The sequence below is a fragment of the Oreochromis aureus genome, linkage group 18 (genome assembly GCF_013358895.1).
Source record: "Oreochromis aureus strain Israel breed Guangdong linkage group 18, ZZ_aureus, whole genome shotgun sequence".
In the NCBI taxonomy this organism is placed as follows: Eukaryota; Metazoa; Chordata; class Actinopteri; order Cichliformes; family Cichlidae; genus Oreochromis; species Oreochromis aureus.
This window is the reverse complement of record NC_052959.1, coordinates 4,318,701-4,339,643: the sequence shown is the minus strand read 5'-3', so window position 1 is coordinate 4,339,643 and position 20,943 is coordinate 4,318,701. Positions and strand designations below refer to the sequence as shown.

At 38.4% G+C, this 20,943-nt stretch overlaps 1 protein-coding gene across 1 annotated transcript in view; it reads left to right on the top strand.

Moving 5' to 3' along the window:
* Window positions 1–20,943, top strand: part of brinp2 (bone morphogenetic protein/retinoic acid inducible neural-specific 2) — a 238,572-nt gene that overhangs the window by 168,420 nt on the left and 49,209 nt on the right. The window contains exon 6 of the mRNA XM_031744820.2: window positions 9,637–9,873. Within this exon, the coding sequence (XP_031600680.1) occupies window positions 9,637–9,873 (237 nt within the window). The remainder of the gene's footprint in view (window positions 1–9,636; window positions 9,874–20,943) is intronic.

The following is a 20,943-nucleotide window of genomic DNA, read 5'->3' as shown; positions in this document are numbered from 1 at the left end:
TAAAATTTCTTAAGGATCTCTTGCATTTTTGCTTTCCCTTTATTGTAATGTGCAAGCCATTCTTTTGAAAACATCTTCTTGGACATCCAAATTAAGTCAGGACAATGGCTTTTTTGTCATTTCAACAATATAAAGGTAATGAACTATATTGTAGAACTAGACAATTGTCCTACAGGACTATGGTGCTGCATATTATACAGCAGCATCTGTAGCAGCCCATTAAAGCCCTGATACACTGATGTGATGTATATTTGCATGAATGTACGTCACACTGCGCTGTGCTTTACTAGATGCTGTACAGGTGCAAGCCTTGGAAAACAATGGGTTTTGGAGCACAGTGCATGTGGCTTCCTGCATGAAAGGGCCTTTACTCTACTGTATATTGAAGCAGGACTGCCTGAATGCTGAGGTCATGAGAGCAGGAGCACAATCCAAGGGTACAACACCATCTCCTCTTCAGCCACGAGTGCATTCCAGTGTAGTGGACCAAGCTCTCACCAAAGCAAAGGCTTAGAAAGAACACACACACACACACACACACGCACACACACACACACACACACACACACACACACACACACACACACACACACACACACACACACACACACACACACACACACACACACACACACACACACACACACACACACACACACACACTGATAAAAGAGGGGTAGTGATAATGGTGGAGGCTTAAGAGCTTCAAATTGCCCAAAATGGAAAGTGTGCTCTCTGCAGGAGATTGAGAGATAGAGAGGGAACCATGGGTCTGCTATTTTTGGTCTACTAGGGGGATCTAAATCTGTGGCTGGATGGAAGAAAAGCCTCCTGGGTAATGACCCTAAAAGCCCACATCAAAAAGAGACACCCACAGTTTTTTTCTGATATTCATGGTGGTGACTGGAACCAGGTGTGATAAAATAGCTGAAAGCTGAAAACAAAAAGCAACGAATGACAGAGTCTTATTTTATCACAGTTTTTAGCCAAAACTGCAAATCATAAAGGTCAAGTCAATACAGATAAGGCTTTTCATTCATAATCTGTCAGAATAACAAAATGATCAAAAGGCAAGTTACAACCATCTCTCAGTTCAAAGCTTGAAACTTGGTGTACTATCTGTATGCAAATGAACTTTGTAACACTCACTTCGACGGACTGATGATTATTTAAATCATTAAGTGATGAAATGAATGTCTTAATACGCCCTTCTCAGAGCAACATTTAATTAATAAAATGACAACACTGTTAGATTAATTAGACTTCAATGTAAAACAGACTATAAATCAATGTGGAATACAAAAGAAATGACCAACCTGGTGACATAGTGGCAAGGAACTATTTTCTGTTTCACCGTTCTTCATCATCACATCAGCATTTCTTGTTATTTTCTGAATTTTTTACCACATTACCATTAATAACTGTCAAAAAAGTTACCCACTTCAGTACTACTGGAAACTCACGCAAGGTACCAACTCTGATATTTATTAAAATGCAGTATCAGGGTGGGCACTTCATATCACATTCACACCCATAAATTTACTGAAGCGAGATTACCTGAAGGAAAGCCATACAGGCAACTATACATATAAAGGCCCCACAGGGATTACCTTCTTGCTGTAAGGCAACAGTGCTAACCCCTGCACCACTGTGGACTGCAGCAGCTATGAATCTCATATCTGTATCTGGACACCATCTCTCAAGGCACTTTCTGACCTCTTTATGACCTCTGTTCTTTTTGTGTACCATCTATGATCACTCCTGTGTGTTTTTACTATTTCACTGTTTCTCCTCCATGACCCTTCAAAAAACACCAGGTGCCTGTCTCTATGGGAACCTGGATAAAGGTAGTTGGAACACACATAGAACAGTTTCAGGGTTTCCTTTGAACTCTGTCACAACTGCTCCACATAAAAACCATACACAAACATGACATATGGAGTTTGACAGGTTTAAGATTCCCTAAATAACTTTGCACAGTGTGACCTGATTTTTCCTGCAGTCGTATGCAGTCGTCATCTGTGAAAATGGCTCAGACTTTATTAATGTGTACAAAATGTAACCAGGAAACTCAACAAAATGTTAGGATGCCTGGGTCGTTGACCCAGAGGTTTGAGTTTATTATATTATTTATCATTTCTAGTCTTTGGTTTCTTTGTCTGTCTTCTGTCTTATGGTTTATGTCTCGGTTCCCTCTGTTGCAGTGCCTGCGTATGAGTCTGTGTCTTTAATTCAGTCTGTGTTATGTTTCCTGTTTTATTTTGAAGGTCAATGTCTGATGTTAATGTATCTGGTTTTGCTTCCCCTGTTTCGTTAGGCCTGATTTGCCCCAGCTGTGTTTCCCTCCTGTTGCCCATTCCCTGATGGCTCCCTCTATGTATTTAAGCCCTGTGTTTCAGTTTGTCGGTGTTGCGATCTACCCTTATTTTGCTGTGTGTTCTGTCTGTGTAAAGTTTACCTTGGAGTCTCAGTTTTGTTACTTTTTTCAGCATTAAAGCTGTATTTGAGTTCACGTTTCGTTTCCGTGAGTCTGCATTTTGGGTCCTTCATATCACCACTCCTGCCTGCACACAGCCTTCACATAACACAAAATGGATTATAACCCTTTCTCTCTGTGTTTTTATTCAGTTGTTTTTTAAAGTCTTGGAAATCAGATAACAAAACAAAATAATCTTTATAACTGTTACACATTGAAAACGATTGACATTTTTTTGCAAAATGGGTTAGTGTAGGGTTTAGGGTTACAACCTACGATGGCTGAGAAATAAACACATTCTGACTGAGTAGGATTAGAAACAGAGATATAGTTGGGATGATGGTTCAGGCCTCAGAGGGTTAATGGGAAAACAAGTCTGTTTTCCAAGTTCTTTAAAAGTTGAGAGCCAGGAGATGCACTTTCATTTGATTGACTGGATGGTGAAAAGGCTTTCATTTCAGCTTCTATTCAAATGTCAGAGGATGTGACTCCTTTTCAGCTAATCCTCCTTTCTGAGTTTATGTGTATTTGACAATTCAGAAAAAGTCACATTGACGGCCCCTTTTAACCAAAATAAGTCTGCCATGTCATTCCCACCTCAGTGACATTCATACAGGTTTAATTACATCGCCGGGGCTTTAAATGATATGAAATGCCAAATGGGGACTAATATTCGGCCTAGACACTCTATGTGACAAATTAAAGTGTTCGTGTTTTTATTCGCATTGGATCAGCAGATGTGAGCTGCATGATGATCAAGGCAACCTCTTTCACTGAAGTTGCTGGAAGCTAATGTGCCCCTTCAATAACAACATGCATTTCAAATGTGAAAAGCATCAAGGTGAGAGGAGGAGCAGTCACTGCCTAACAGCCGTGCTGAATTAGTTGTCTTCATTTTCACTCAACAGTTTTATTATGTTGCATATAAAAACTACTAATATGTGATGGCTGCACAAAAGCAGTAGACTGGTACAAAATCTTTGGGCAGCCTACTGGTGCTGAAATGCCCAGCGACACTTTGGAAGTGTGTCACTTCAAGTTTTTTATCGCGTATTACTTAACAGACCTCTTTCTGCATAATCATCCTACAAATTGGTTGCAGCAGGTGGTAAAGATTCTCATTTTCCCATAGTCAGCATGTAGCTACTAGCCAGCTGTGGCTATATCTGTATGTCTGTGTGTTATATTTAGATTACAGTACTCCTTATTTTCAGTCCTGTATTTCTGCATGACCATTTCCACTGTTTGGTTGTTTTTTGTTTTTGGAAAAGAAGGAAGTCAAGAAATTAAAAGTCAGGAAATTCACATTTCTGGAAATGAATGTAAAATGTCAATACACTGTGTAATATTTGACAATGAAGAAGAATAAAGAACATGGACATCAGTTTATGTCAGTAGTCTTCTCTGTTCCTACTGATAAGTTTACAATAATCTTCCAAATCTGAAAATGAAAGTTTAGAATTTGAAATTCTTCTAAACATGACCTATCATTTCCTCTGTTCATTTTACTTAGGTGCAGTGAAAGTATACTAAGGCACTGCCTTTGCTTAACTCTTATAATAATAGAGAAAGAAATTGTATCTTCCATGACCTGCCTCTCACTTGTTCACTTTCTCCTGTTGCCCTGTCTCTTAAATTTGATGCTGTTGCTGGCTGTAGAACATACAAAGCGTAATCAGCTTACATTGCCTTCTACAGTGCACATGTCAAATGTCAAACATTTCCTTGTGTCAAAAGGTGAAAAGTAATGAAAGACAATATTTGGGCCAAGTTATTTTGGCATTAAGTAGCTTCCAACTAGCTAGCAGCTAAATCAATAAACTAAGCTTTTTTTTTTCAGCTGCAGTTTCGAGCTTCTGTAATGAAAACTGTCACTTTCAAGCTTTTTGAGTAACAGTGGTCAGGGCAATTAATAACACAGTTGTTTGCATTCTTCAGAAAGGAAACAGGTTAATCTGGTGTAAAAATGCACTTTTCTCCGCAAAATATTTTATTATTAGTTTGTTTTAAATATTCATCGTGTTGCAAAACACAAAGCTCATGTTAAGCAGGAATGTTTAGAATGATGAGGCTATAATGTGTTTTGCATAACGACATGTTTACATTTCATTTTGGGTAATGTCAATGCATTACTGAGTAAAATTGAAAAGAACCAGTAAACAGAAAAATACTTGGCTATATATTTATAATACTTGAAACTTCATAATCTGCTGGGAGGTTTTCTGATACATAGCAGGAATACATGGGAGAGACTCCCTGTGGTTTAAAGTGGATATTGTTGCACTGTGTACCTGTGTTGTCAGCATTTTTCTAATATGACAAAAAAAGGCTATTTTACAGTATTTCTAATTATAATGGAAAGTGTAAAAAAAAGTGATCTGATTCATTAATTCCAATATTTACTTGGATAAACATTCTTAAACAACATCTTTTCCAGTGTTATTGTGTTACTCCAGCTAAAGAATGAAGCACAGAAAACAAGAAGAAGCAAAGTGGAAAAGCAGAGCAACAAAGAGTGAGGTGGAATAGAAACAGTGTTTTAGTGGCTGGTGATGGAACGTGTGTTATTTGTGTTATTTAGCTGTCTCCTAAACTGAAGAAACCCCGTCCAGATTTGGAACAAGCACAAGCCCAAACACACACACAAACACAGACACACACACACACATACCCCCACACACACAAAGACCTCAAAACACCTGCCAAATCATGGAAGAGGAAAAATGTGACTAATTACATCTCTTTCCAAGCCATTGAAAGAGTAAATACCAAAGAAGAGACATGCATATTCATAGCAGGGCACAGCGGGATTGACTTGGCTGTTGAAAATCCTCCAGAATGAGCTTCTGAAGCGAGGAGAGAGGAAGCTTTTGACACAACAAATTGATGATTATTAGAGCGACAGACAGGGAGACAGACATGGATCAACAGACAGATTCAGAGAAGCAGCATGAGCACCACAAAGAAAGCTGCCTGCTGGTTTCTACGGGATGATGCTGCACTTTAAATATCACACGTGAGCTTTTTGATTTGGTTTAATAGGCTGTGTACCCGTGAAACAGCACCATAATTGGCATACCACTATACTTTTAAATAATTTCAACAATAAAAGCAGCAGAATTGAAACAAGCTCATACCCTGCTGTTAAAGGACATGAAGGCGGACAGTATTTCCCACAGCCTGAGCATTTATTTATGGGTTGAATCTTCAGTTGGTGTAACATCAGTCTGAAATTGTTAACTATTTTAAATCCCGCAAAATTTCATTCTTAGCATAAAAACACTTGTTTTGTAAGAGGTGTTCGTGCAGGTGTAATGGCTTATAGGTAGATAGGTGGGCAGTTGGTTATGTAACATTGGTTGTGCAATTTTCCCATTTGCCAGTTAGGCTTTAAACGTTATGCCTGACTAGAAGACCAGTCGGTGGAAAAGCATGGCATTGCAAAGTAATAATAATGTAATGTAATTATGTTAACGATGGCTTATTTTCACTAAGGATTCCCCTGTTAGTGTGACAACAGCTAAGAACCCACACAGATTTCAGTGAAATTAAAAACTCTGCCACGAAACTGCAAAACAAAACACAAATTACAGTCTACTTTGATTAGACTTTGTCAGCCTTTTTTGTTATTGTATCAACAACTTTTTAATTTTTCCTTTTATGAAAGGAATGAAACAAATGGTGGAAGAAACCATATTGCAGAAGGCATCTGACAGCATCCTTAGGATATCCTTTAGAAGGCACCTTGGGAGTAAGGGGTATTTGGCCCATTGCTTTGAGCCGTTGTAAACCGTTGTGAGAGGCTGGTCCACATTTTCATGTGGAAAAGAAACAACCAAAAAAACAACATTTAGGAAGAACCAGCTTTTAATAAAATACCAAATGTTTTCTTTCTGCAGACTAATTATTTTGAAAGGTGAGTGAAAAAACTAAACAAAACATGCAGAATACATTTGGATTGCTCACATAAATAAGGCTCCACATCCATCACGTCCATAACAATTGAATTAAGTATTCTTTTAAATAGCAGGCTGAGAAATGGTGAAAGCTGCAGGCAACAAACAAGCTGCATGTGGCTGAGACTGTTGGGCGTTTTTTGGTGATTATAGACTAGGTGACAGTTGCTACTGATGATTAGTTCTGAAATACGTCCCAGTCAAGACTTGTCATCATTATAACTTGTATATCCACCTATAGCATATCCTGCAAGAATTGCAACTGAAAATAAAACAAGTAGATAACCATCCTTATCTCCCTGGGTTAATACAGTTGCTCATATTGTACTGTGTATATACATATGTGTACATGAACAAATTTACTAGGCCACCTACATGCCGCCTTCAGGAGCTGCTTGGGCATGGAAACCCATGTCATGAAAATGCTGGGGCACAGTTATTGTGATTATCTTAATGCCAGAGGAGGATTCTCTGCAGTTATTTAATCAGCACAGTGTTACTAACTTAAAGTTGATAAAGAAAATATCACAGACTGACTTGTTGCAATGGTAGCAGACTATTAGAGCACCATGTTCAAATTCAGTAAGCTCTTTGTAATACCCAGTTCTTTTTACAAATGTTTGTAACTGCATGATTAGGTGCTTGATTTTATACACCTGTGGCAAAGGGACTGAAAACATCTAAATTTAGAGACTAAGAGGAGTGACTTTTGTCAGCATAGTGTATGTTAGTTAATGTTCTAACTATATATAAGCATGTGGCACTACATTACAATCCATGTGCAAAGTTAATTCTGAAAAGTTTGAGACTCTGATCAAGAGTCTGTTTTCTTCTGTTGCATTTTTCTTTTCACGATGCACCAAATCTTTTCAGTTGGTGAGAGGTCTGGACTGTAGGCAGGGAAGTTCAGCTCCTGGACTCTTTATACACAAATGAGCTTTGGCCCAGAGAAGACAGCAAAATTTCTGGATTATGCTCACATATAGTTTCTACTTTGCATGAGTGAGCTTTAATCTGTATTTGTAGATAACATGGCAACCTGTGTTTAGAGTAGTGTTTCCCAACCTTTTGGAGCCACAGCACATATTTCACGTTAGAAAAATCACACGGCACACCACCAAACAAAAATGTCACAAAAAGCATTTTGATCATTTTTCCCTGTGCACCAGGTATAGCAGAATTGGCTCGGTTTGTCCCCCAGTATACCTTTTTTTTGCTTTCTTCTGACCACATGCTAGGGCCTTCTACTGGGTCGAAATTTTCTCCAGGACCCAGGTCAGACTGACTACATTTTCTTTTCAGATACTTATCTATTGCTATTATGCGCTGTGTCGTCTCACAGCATGACTATTATGTAATTTCTTCTTTGTTTTCTTCTGTTTTACTTGCAGTTGGCAACCCATTAAATTAGAGCAGGCAGTTGTACTGCCCTCTAGTGGAAGAGAATGTAATTGTTCTGCTCGTTACTCACGCTGATCGCTTAGAGTATCTTTACTGACGGCCTAAAGATCACAAGAATCTAATACTGATTTTCAGAGATTTTTCCAGATTCTCTTACACACTATGTGCTGTAGATGAGGAATTGTTCTGAAATTGTTCCACAATTATTTGCCTTTTTTTGCAGATTGGTAAACCTTTGCACATCTTTACTTCTAAGAAACACTGCTTCTATAAGATAGTCTTTTTATACCCAATAATGTTACTGATCTTCTGCCAAGCAACCTAATAACAAAATATTCTTCATGCTGTTTCTTCTTTTTCAGCTTTTTATTTCTTTTCCTTTTTTTTGTTTGTGCAAATTAAATTAAACAAATTAAAAAATAATTTTTCATGAATTCATGAAAAAATTGTTCATGAAATAGCAAAATTTCTGTTTAAACATTCGATGTTTTCTGTGTTCTGTTGTTAGAAACTTGTATGTTTAAGTCCTACCAATCACTACATTGTGTTTTGATTTACTTTTTACACAAACCCAATCTTTTTGGAATTGGGTTTATATACAAAACAGCTCTGCCTCAAAAATGGTACGCATTTCTGTGAGTATATCTGTGATGTCAGGCGTCTTGGCAGTGGGTTTGGGTCTTTATGAACTGTGCTTGTTATGTCATATCCGACATATTAGTTTGGAATCGGTCTGTAGTTTGTAGCCTAGGTCAACAAGTGTCCTTGATGTGCAACGATTTTTAGGTGGGTGCTACATTTCAAAGTAACAGCCACATGAAATCCAAGGCCCAAAGTTTACCAGCAGAACACTGTAGTGAACAACAGAATCAATATTATTCAATTACCTGACACTGGTTCCAACGACTTCCCATCCTAAGTAGTAATACAGTGCTAGTTAGTCCCAGCAATATCAACCGATAAGAGGTGAACCGATGTTAGAGGCCTACATTAGTAGGTTCAGGGACTAGTGGTGGTATAAGTTGCAGGTATGTCAGCCAGGATACCATGGTTTGGAAACCTGTGTAGGATTATTCTGTCTTTCCTCTCTTACAGATTTGTGTGGTTTTTTTTTTTTACACACTTTTTACTTTCTTGTTAACTACTGAAATATCCTGGGTAAGGTATGAGGTTTAAAAACTGCTTGGTTAGATTCATAAAACAATCTTATTTGGGGGTAAAATATACCTATTCTCAAGAGTAATCACACTCACTGACAAATTAGGAATTGGAAGTACCTGGCCTGTCTCGCTAAAGCCATAAAACAGTGTATCATGGCAGAGAAAATGGAAGGAAATGGGCCACACCAGTATTTTTTGACAAAATGGCATTAACTCAATGAGAATGGGCTGGTGGTTCTAACATTGTGGCTGATTCAAAAATATTGGCACTTCACTCCAAGGCATTGCTCCAGTGTTATAGCTTGCGAATCAATGTTATAGCTGAAACTACTTTGTAGTTTGTGAAAACCGTGATCATATCCTCCAAAGGCTATGTCTATTATATATTATATATGATAAAGGAAATTAACAATTGATGTTTAAAATCCTACAAGAAATCAGGTGGGTTAGACATACCAAATGTCAAGAATTTTACTTCACAGTCTTCTCAATTAAATGGCAAGGGCTAAAAATGTATTTTTACTTGAAGCGTTAAAAATAGCCTAAAATAAAATATGACTCTTTTAGAGTCTGCTTGTTCAAAAATAAGAGCATTCTAAAAAAAATCCAAAATACTTTACCATGTGCTTCCTTTTCTTTCCAGGATTGCAAGATGTCCTGCCAGAGTTTCTGCGTGGGCGTTTTGTGGAGGCAGCCCTCAGCTACGTGGCATGCAACTCGGAGGGCGAGTTGCTCTGTCGCAACAATGACTGCTGGTGCCGGTGCTCTCCTCGCTTCCCAGAATGCAACTGTCCTTTTGCTGACATCAAGGTCATGGAGGAGAACCTGGAAAAGAGCAAAGAGGCCTGGAACAACTTCAACCAAGAGTTCATGGAATCAGGTATGGGTTCATGTTTCTAAGCAAGCTGTTAAGCTATAAAGAGGTTGCGCTGAAGGATGCTTTGGTTTCGTTTCTGAACTGCTTTGGAAGAAAAATGCTTCACTTAACACCTGAATGCGTATAAAAAGTTTGTATGGCGATTCAAAAGCCTGATGATAACTAATGCAAGATGTATTTTGGCAGTAAGTCTGCGGTGTGGTGTTTTTATTTCGATTCTCAGATGCTATATGAGGTCATGTCACTGTTGTGGTTGTGATGAAACCTGTAACACTTATGGGAACAACTTTAAGGTCCGCATCCATCGACAAATATGTTCCACTTGACTTGGATCTTTGAGGTTCAGGTGTTTTTTTTTCTTCCAGCAGATATGTATGTAACATATACAACACACAGCTAGTGTGAGACAATTACAGTCCAGAAGACAATTATCCTTCTATGCATTTAGTAAATCTAAAATAATATTTGAATATTCATAGACCACACCAGTCTGCTTTAGCACACCGTTTTGGAACCACTATCTTACACTGTCCAAAAAAACTAAACAAACATATTTTCTGTTCATATTTCAGCATAATTAGCATTACACTTGAGAATCAAAAAAGACTCACAGTACGTCTATTTAATGCTTGCTTGGAGCTGCAATGAAATAGTTGGATAACCAGCAAGAGTGCAGTGCACTCAGCACTAGCAGCAATTTAATTTCAGAAAGAAGCTTGAAGAAATGTTGTTCAACAAATGAGTTGATGCTGAATTGTTCTGCTCTTTAAACCTCTTAGATACAAAACAAATATTTAATGATTTAAAAATCCTCAGAGCATTTGTGGTTTTTATGCAGATTCGTTTTCTTTAGTTTTGACATTACTTAGCAACATTTTCCACACAGCTATAAGCTATAACACTGAAAATAAGACTCTTGTTTGCTGGCCTTGCATTGAGGTAGGCTGTACAGAAAGGATGAGCTGTGGACAGCTGGACAGGGAGCTTGTTGCACAAGTTTGTTCGGTTCCAGTACCAGATGCAGATGCAGCAGGTGGGGTGGTGATGATTCATTGCTCCAAGCTGGAAGCAGTTTATGCTCAGTAACACTCTGGTTATACAGTGCGTACCTGTGAAGTGTTGCTATGATTATGTTCATAATTAGTCAGTTTGCAAATTTCTGACAGACCAAGACGATAAGTTGTAAACTACTTGGATCACAGCTCAGTTAATGCAAACTTCATTAACAGCCTGATATACTCACTAAACACTTAAGTATGTACTTCTTGTTAGTAAGAGTTTGAATCCCCTGTATCTTCAGAACTGCCTTAATTCTTTGTTGTATAGATTCAACAAGGGGGATTTTGGTCAGTTTGGTCCATTGGTCTGAGATCTGGTGACTGTGCGGTCATTTGAGTGGAGTGAACTGACAGAAGAGGCACCCATCTGCTCCAAGGTTTAACATTTTGTATGCTCAGAGATGCTCTTCTGATAACCAGAGATGTTGTTTTCTGGCGACCACTTGATTGTAGAAAGTGGTCATTTGAAAGTTTGCCTTTATTTCAGATGAAAGCAGTCTGGCCATTCTACTCTGACCTCTGACATTATTTAGACCTTAAAGTGACTTTGAAGTTTTACTTTTCAGTAACCAAGAATTAGTACCTAACATCATTAGATGAGTGATTGTAATACTGTGGCTGGTGTATAGTAGGGAAGAGTGAAAAGAATGGATACAAGGAATGTTACTTTTATTGCAAATACAGCGAAGTATAATTAAAATTAGGCTGTTCTGTGTAACATCTAGAAAACCACTGTTATTAATGACATCCACACATGTTCTTTGTAAATAATTTAAAAAGTTAGAAAACATTGCTACATTTTTTAATTATTTCAATTTAGATAGTATTGTGTTAGTAATTTTGTTAGCAAGCTAAAGTTAGCTAGATTTACATTTATTTGCAGCATTAACTGATCCAAGTAGATCAGCAGAATGCAGGCAGAGACATCATTAAAGTTTGAATGCGCTAGCCTACCTTATCCACTCAAATCAGTATTTTGCTAGCAGCAATGCAAGCTAAGGCAAGCAGCATTAGCTTACACTAATGCTAATGCTGTAATGTGGATCTCCAAAAGATAGAGCAATGTTCCTGGGCCTTAAATCTAAAGCCAGTGCAGAAGTACTTTAAGTGTCAAATTTGTGGCAATGACCAGCAGGTGGGATGGGGTGGGGTGGGGGGCTCCTCTGTATACTTAAAGAGATGTGTATTTAACTTTTTCAGCAACTTTTGATTTATGGCCTCAGTAATCACTTTCCTAATGGGTTTATGGTTGCAGTTTGCACATGTTGTATTTTAACTTTTGATCGCATGAGGATACTTTGGAACCACAGACTTTAAGCACTGTCATTACTGAGGTTTACAGGATTTATATAGAATATATGCATCTGGACACAGGTGAGGAAAGTATGTAGTTGTTAAAGTTAAATGTTGTCTCAACCTATGTGCAAATAATATAGGCACACAATACATTTGATGTTAGTTTTTAGTATTTAGTATTTAAGCTGGTGCTGTATAAATATAATGTAGTAATGTACAGTCATAGTAAGAAACATGTAAGAAAGTAATCAACCCCCCACACCACCCCTGCCCACCCCCTCAAAAAAACCCAAAAAACCCCACAGAAGCTACAAAGTACATGAAAAGCTTGTTGTGCCACTGCCAAAATTTCTGTCCATAACCATGGTTTCTGACCAATTTTCAGGAAAGTGAAGGTTATACTCGAGCATGCTGAGAAACAATGAGAGAGCCTCAATAAGGTAAACAATCTCACTCTTGTTAAATTGTTTTCCAGCAAGCCAACCAACCTGCTTTATCAAAACTATTCATCATAGAAAGCAAGACACAGGTGTGTCATATAATGATGGCAATGATGCAGAATAACTCGGACACCACTTCCTAAACTGGATAAAGTACTGTTTTTTTTTCTTCCTTTGCTACATCTCAACACATCACCAGCTCACTTCTTAATGACTTGGAACATGTAGGCAGGATTTAATTGGAGACGGGTTTCTGGCAGTTTTTTGTGAGCATCTTGAGTTTCCTCACAGAGATGAGCAGATTGTGTGTGTGTGTGTGCTGACATATAGGTGGAAATTGCTCTTTAAGTGACATTATGTTGCTAAACAGCATTTTTGTGCATTCACTTAGGCTCATTTTGACAGCACCTGACTTTGCAAGGTTTCTTTTATTTCTTTTTGCTGCGTGTTAAGTCTTTATAAAGGGGCACTGACAAAGAGCACAGACAGGAGGAAGATGTGTAATTGCATGGCTTTTCTTGTTCTGCTGACTTTATGGGTTTTGTCAGGAGCTTAACTTTGTGTTGTTTGTCATAAAATATGAAGCCTTTAGTACATCTGCAGCCCTGTGTGTTTGAGTAACGAGCTAAGAAAATATCAGGAAAGGCTCCCCAGTTTGTAAAACACCAACAAAGGGCAGACCAAAGCACAGGCAGGCATAGATTGCTCAGCCACAGGCATGACTGCATTCAGGGGATCATCAAAGTTTTATCTAATTTTAGGGAACACTCACAATCCAATTTCACGTTCACACACTCGCAGCCACCTAGCATGAGGCGAGTTGGGATGAAAAATGAATGCAGAAAAAAGAGAGGAGGCTAATCTACATGGCAAATATTGTTTGACTTTCAGAGCTTTAAGAGCAGGTGTTAGTATTCATTGTCTCTCCTTCTGTCTTTCTTGCTAGTTTTTCTGCAACTTTTCACTCGAACACAAACACACACACACACGTGCACAAAGTGGATTCTAGCTTCTGGGGTTGTCTAGGAAGTTGGGCTGAATCTCGTCTGCTGGGACGGGCTGATAAATTTATTGTGGCGAGAGGAAAACAACTGGGAGGATGGTGTGTGTGACAGATTGCTCATGTGTGTGTCAGAGAGACAGAAGGAGCACATAGAAGAGACTAGATCACCGTGTGTGCCAAACAAAAGAGGAGAATAATACCCTCGAACCTCAGCCAATCGCTATTTGGAAACCAAAGTCCCAAAGCTAGGTTGATAGCTAGCTACATTCACACACTCTCTCTCACACACACACACACACACAAACACTCTTCTCTCTCTCTCTCGCTCTCTCTGATAGATCTTATGCAAGGGTTTGGGAGGCAAGATGTCCCAGGAAGGTGTGAATAAGTTGGAACATCACACCTTTGGTTTTGTGAAATTGGAAAACACTATCAGCTTCAAGGCTTAGCACCAGATCCTCTAATACCTTGACTGCATGGTGTGTTTATGAAATTGAAGTGACATATTTGTAATACAAAGTGTTGTAATTTATGTGTCCTCTGTCACAGGCTTAAAAGTTGATACAGAGTGGTTTTGCCTTGATACAATACTGCTTAGTTTTATTTTCTCAGTGTTTGATTGGCCGTCTTTTGTGACAGTACATAGACTAATAAATAAACATATATAATCATATTTCCACAAACATTGACAAGAGGCTTTATTTTCCCCAACCACATAAGGTGAAGGTTAAGCCTTATAAGACTCTACTTAAAGCTACTTAATTCCCCCTGTTTAATCAGTTTAATTGATAATACGTTGGTCCAGGGTTTTCTTTGATCTACTCTAATTTGCCCTCTTAAACTCGGGACATTATAGTTTCAAATGTAAAGCCCTCTAGTAGTTTAGTGAGGCATCTCCAGACTGGAACAGTCAGGTGGGAGTAATGGATGACAAACCAAAATAAATCAGAGTGAAGGAATGAGATGCCACCACTGTGTCAGTGTGAACACAGCACAGCACGATTACATTGGTGAAATGATTTAATTAGAAGCTGTTTAAGGCATCTTAGTTGGTAACCCTGACCCTAATGTAAAACGTTTTGGATGTGTTTGAGTTAAAATGATTGCTTTCATTGGTCCCTGATTGCCAAGATTTCTGACAACAACTTAATAAAAACAATAATTCTATAATCTGATTGCCTTGGGTTGGGGCTTCATTTGCATATTGCAGGGTTAGATTTGGGGTTGTCAGCAGTGATGACAGTAATGAGAGGGTAAAGGAAAGAAAGTTGTAATTCTTAAAATAATGCTGCAGATTCTTAACATAGTCAGTGAGCTCCGAAATTGTTCAGTCGATAACACCATAGTTAACAGAAGATCGATATTTTATTATTATATTTGGTGGCATGTCTCTCTTTTGGGACATCCTTCCACAGAATATTGAAGGCGGTGTGCAGCAGCAGGATGGCAACACAAAAGGACTGATGACAACAGACATGACACTGATCAAGTCAGATACAAAATTTGATGCCATCAGCCGATCTACTGTGGTCGCATTTCAGTTTGACTTCATGGCCTTATGATTTGATCAGAAAAGGGTAAAAACTGTGTGTTTGTTGTTTTTTCTAAATCCCCAAAACCCACTGAATCACTCAACACTGAATAAGTTAGTGTCATTGTGCCCAATGTTCAGAACTCTTCTGCTGAGGGAAACCGAAGAGTCACAAAAAGTAGCAACTGATTCCCTGTTTTATATTTCTGGGCAATTTATGTGGGGATGATTCCAAGCAAACTACAATGTAGGCATAATGTATGTACAGGACTGGTCACATTAAGTTAAAATGAAATAAAATGAATCATTCATGTAGCCAAGCAGTTTTGAATAGCCTGACACTCCTCCCAGCATTGCTTTAAGCAATCAGAAATCCCCCCAGTGATCCATGACTTTAGAAGATAATTAACTGAACTGAGCCAACACAGGTGACACAACGCTACAGTGACACACGGGCTGAAGTGCCAGCCTTAAGAGCCAATTTTATAATGAAATTCTGATAGGGTTTAGAATTAGCATATCATAAGAATGTTCCACTCAACAAACAACCCATTAAGCTGGATCTTTACGATAGTAGCACAGCTGATGTGAGGAATGCGAGTTCTTGGCCCACCATATATGTTGCAGGGAGTTAGGAAACGAATGAGGTCACTCATACATGAAACACAACATGGAGCTTCTTGGTAATTAAGAGTCAATTCCCTGCTCCAGGGGTGGATAGTAGGCAGTGTAAACTCCCTACTGAGAGAAAGTCAGAGTTAAAAAAAAAGAAAAAAGTTCAAGTAAGTCTTTCATTTTCTGCTGTGTTTAGTTCAGGGGAGAGACTGACACATGACATGCAAATTATTAACCAGAATAATGTTCAGGTGAATAGCCCCATACTATCATTCTATTTTTTTAAAAAAAGGAAACCATTAAATTCAAAGTCCAGTTCTTTTGATTTTGGTAAGCATACACTAACTACAACGTTTCGGCACCACAAGAATTTCCAAATGCATATGGAGGTGCAGGCAACTCTTTCATGCACATTGTGCTCGCACTCTAGACACTGACTTTTTCACCTGTTAGTCTGACATTGCACTCCAAATGACTTCCTCACAAGAGACAAACACTGAGGGCAATTTAGAGGTAAAAGCAGTCTTCAAAGCCTAATAAAATGTGCACAATATCTGTTCTCATGTGCTGAGTGGCTGTGGCTCAGGAGGTAGAGCAGGTCATTAATCAGAAGGTTGGTGGTTTGATTCCTGGCAACTTCAGTCTATGTGCTGAGGATACATTAGCACTGAGTATCTTTCTTTTTCCTTGAGAAAGAACGCAATTCTGATGTGTTCATGTGAGTGTGAATGCTAGCCAGAAAGCACTTAGAATATGTGTATGAAGCACGGGCATAGCTTTGTGGGAATGAGACAGTTTGTATGAAGCGATTTGAGAGCTTGAGTAGAAACGCATCATATAAGAAACTAATTAAAATTAGGCATATAGTATATGGACAAAGTGGTTATCTACACATTGAAGAGACTGTATGCCATAAATCTCCTGCACATAGCTTTTGTGCTGATGTTAATGTTAGAGTAGCTGGCAACTTTCATGCACAATGCAGCTCAGCACATGGTGACTTTACATGTTTGGGCTCCCGAGTTGATGTGGTTCCTAAACACTTCCACTTAACACCACTTACAGTTTATTATGGAACATCTAGGAGAGAAGTAATTTCCTAAAGTGACCTGACCTGCAGTGGTGGCATCCTGTTACAATACCACAATTGAATTGCATGAGTTCTTTACAATGTATATAACATGATCTGGCTGACGACAACAACAAAAGTGACAAAGCACCTATAAGTTCTTATGTAAAAAACAACTGAATACCAGGTTTGGGAGCATTAGCTATATCTCAGTATGACATCATTTGAAATGTTAAGCAGACATAAGAGACAGCAAAGAGCGTTACCACTATGCTGGTACAGAAATTTCTTTTGTAGGGGCGGCATTGGCAATGTATTTAATAATGGTTAAAGTTTTAGGTTAAATTTTTCATCAGAAACAAAGAAAATACAAACTGATGGTCAGTGTGGTACAGCACCTATGGATGCCCAGTGGACACAAACAAACACCAACATGAAAGAAAGACAAGAAACCAAAACAAAGCTTCAGCATGAGTGTCTGAGAAGACGCCATTTACAGCACAACATGAGTAATTTATATGTTGCTTAGTGGTTGGTAAACCATTTGCTACACCTGATTCAGCATTGAAGCAATGTGCAGAGACAAGTTTCAACATATGGCTGGAAGAAAACAACAAAACAGACTAAACTGCAACCAAGAGTCTTTCAGACAACATACAACAGAGTTCAGTAAGGAGGGGTCATTGGAAGGAACTGAACATCGTACAGCAGAATGGAATCCCAGCAGTGATAGGAATTAGGCCAGGATCCTGTGGAGTCTAGAAGAGATCGGAGGAGCTTGACAGCATGGGAAAGTGGAAGGGATATAAAAGTTAGATTAGCCACCTAACATCTGGGAAGCAGACAGATGTGTGACTACTGATCTTTCTTATTGAACTTTTGCATAAGCTTCATTTTAGTCATTAATGCTGCATCATGCTACATTGTTTTAATGAGTTTACTACCAAAAATCAAGATTCTGAACTTAATCATACACACTGAAATCTTACTTGGTTTTAATAGTGACTCATTTTGACTCATTTTTGAAAATTGGAGTCAGGAACACTGTAAGCCCAGAATATGTAGCAAAGTTGTAAAAGATTAGCTTAAAGGCATCCACATAAAATGGTGTACAAGAGAATGACAAGGACCGTGTCTCTTCCGATAAGAGGAAACACAGCACTGCAGCCCATTGAAATGACAAGAGCCTCAGCAAACAGAGGAGAGGCTTCAGCAACCAGCACTAACAGAGACTATACGTCATCACTTAACCAGCCTTATGAGTCTTATCAAGTAGTAGCACATTGCTTTTTATTTTATTTTATTTACTCATTTTAATTTTAATTTTACAGTTTGATGTCACCGTGGACAATTCATGAAACAAAGGTGCTGTATTGATATTGGTGTGTACTTGTCTGCAGGCTGTCTATATTTCTTGTGGAATATGATGAAGGCTTATCGGATTAAACTGTGATGGCAGATGTTACATAAAAGCTGCTACCATTATAGTTTATATCTTATTTACATTTACTTCTCAGTAACAGGCTCATTACCAAACTTCAAACTTTTTTCCATATTGCAGTATGGTTTTCTTTCTCCAAGCAGTACAACCTCTGAGAGTTGTTGGCATGGCTGCAGACTCTTATCCTGTCTTTGTTTAGCATAAGTGGTGCTTACAAGCTGCACGTTGCATGTTTCTTTTCATTAGTAGACTAATAATGAAGCACTCCATATCGAGAATAGGAAGAAGAAAGACAGAAAACCTTTTATACATAGGTTACCATTGTGAGGACATGCTGTACCTGCTGCATCACAACACCAGTCACAATGTTAATTGGATATGGTGTGCTTGCTGAGCCAAGTTGGTAGTAACCATTAAGTAGGCTAGAAATACTGAGAGGAAAAGTACGACACTGACTAGATGGTTCTTTACCAAAGAAAAGGGTTTCTTTTTAGTATGTTTGAGTGGTACACACACATCAAACACAGTCTGGCTGTCCACGTGGCAGGATGCAGGTACACTGCAGAGTGAGGCTTCTCTAAAAGGAAACCTTCTCTGCTTAAGTATACATAAGCAGAGAAACAGTGTGTGCGATTCAAAGCTCATCAGCAAGGGACACCTTTAACTTCTGGCAGAAACATAACAGCATCTACTTGGAGTCATTAACTCGTTTAAATGCTCTGCATGGTAACACAGAGAAGCGGCAAAGGAATATGAAGTCATTTTAAGAGAACAGATGCTTCCTGTAGTGCAAACACTATTACTCTTCAAGGCCAGATTCCAAATGGAGTCTAGCTTTAATTGTGGTCAAATAGAACAACAGCGCACTCACAAATACCAGTTTACTGCAGTTCTTTCATTCACTGGCAGATGGTGGAGTTCACAAAAAAGCTAAGCTAGAGCTCAGGGTTGATGGGTGGGTCAGCAAAATGTGTAATTTTGAAAATTTTACTTGAAAGTGGGTATAATGGATGAAAACTAAACTACAGTTTTCAACCTTTTATTCAGTGGTCATCAGAATTTAGAACCATTTGCAGATCTAAATATCACTTTATTTTATGAGCTTGTAGTGAGAACTGCAGTGGTTTTTGCATTTTCTCAGTAATTCGCCATCAAACCTTGCAGGAAATTGAAAGCAGCACGGAAAACTGTCAGGAAATACAAAGAACTGATGTGGACTTAAACCCCCCCCACATATTTGGTAATTCAGACACTAACACCTTGCACACTGGAGGTTTTTAAATGTGAATAAAAGTGCTGTGAGCTCTACACATGCAAAATAGGATAGGAGGGTGTTAGTGAAGTTCATGTAAAAGTTCATGTAAAAGATTCTAATGTCAAGTGGCTTTTACCCAAGTAACAAGTGAAAAATTACAGGCTTACTCAAAGTCAGAAAGGATATTTTTACCAGCTATTACTGTGCAACACTAGCTGATCTTCATGCCATTTTGATATATTAACAAAAAAATATTAGTACATGGGAATAGTGACTTTTTTTGACTTTGCTTCCTAACCAAAACAGAAAAATCAACGGTTAAAGTGAGATTTGGCAGGTGGGGGACCCCAAGATTGGTTATAGTGGGTCAGTGTGGTTAAAAAAATCACAATTCACAATCATTTCTCTGTGATCAGCTGGCCTGTGCTGCTGCTGCCTTGAGCTGTACTGCTCTTTATGGATTTACACAACTGAATTCAACAAGATGTAACCCAATATCTCACAACCCGTCTTGGCTAATTTTCCCTATACTCAAGTGTACTGTTTATATTGTCTATACACCACATTGTATGAAGCAGGAGTAAAATTCAACACGTGATGCCACCCATCAGGCAACCTTGAAGTAACATGAAGTTAGTAGACCTCAGTTTGTTTTGAAGGACGTTTCACAAAATGAAAAAAAAACATGACTTCACTCACACAATACACAGTGTCGGGTTTAAAAATGAGACCATTACACATCAGTTTTAAATTTACAGTTGATCAAATGTCAGTCTACACCTAAATATAACCTCTCCTCCTCCTCTGCTCCCTCATTTTAGGCTCAAATCAGTTTGATGTTTGTCTGAAGGCGCAAGTTAAAAAAAAGTAAAACGTTCCCTCAAATGTGTTAAACCTAAAGCAACGTGCCTGTTTTGAAAATTTAGGAATTAGAAAGTTGTCAGAAAAAGTAAATACCCATGTAATATAGAGATACCACTAAACTTAGCATCTTTCCCCTTTGCTGTAGAACAAGTAAGCAAGTCCTATTTAATCATCATCTTCTTGTTACAACAGGCAGACATTTATTACTGATTAATCTATAAATCCTGATTATAAAAGTGTATCTCTTTTTTTCTGTCTGTACACTTGTAATCCTCCTTTCAACTTCTTCGTTCTGCTTCATATCGCTCCTTTTGTAATTTTGTAGCGCAGCACAGATTGCTTAATTGTCTCTCTTCCTCCATCATGTTAATGAAAAAGAATCCCTGCAAGCTAGCAGGAATCTGTCTGATCATTTGTACCACCTACAAATAATCCTGGCATGGATTCCACTCAGCGCTATCAGGACCCCACTGCTTTGAATCTCTGCCCATTTCCACCTTT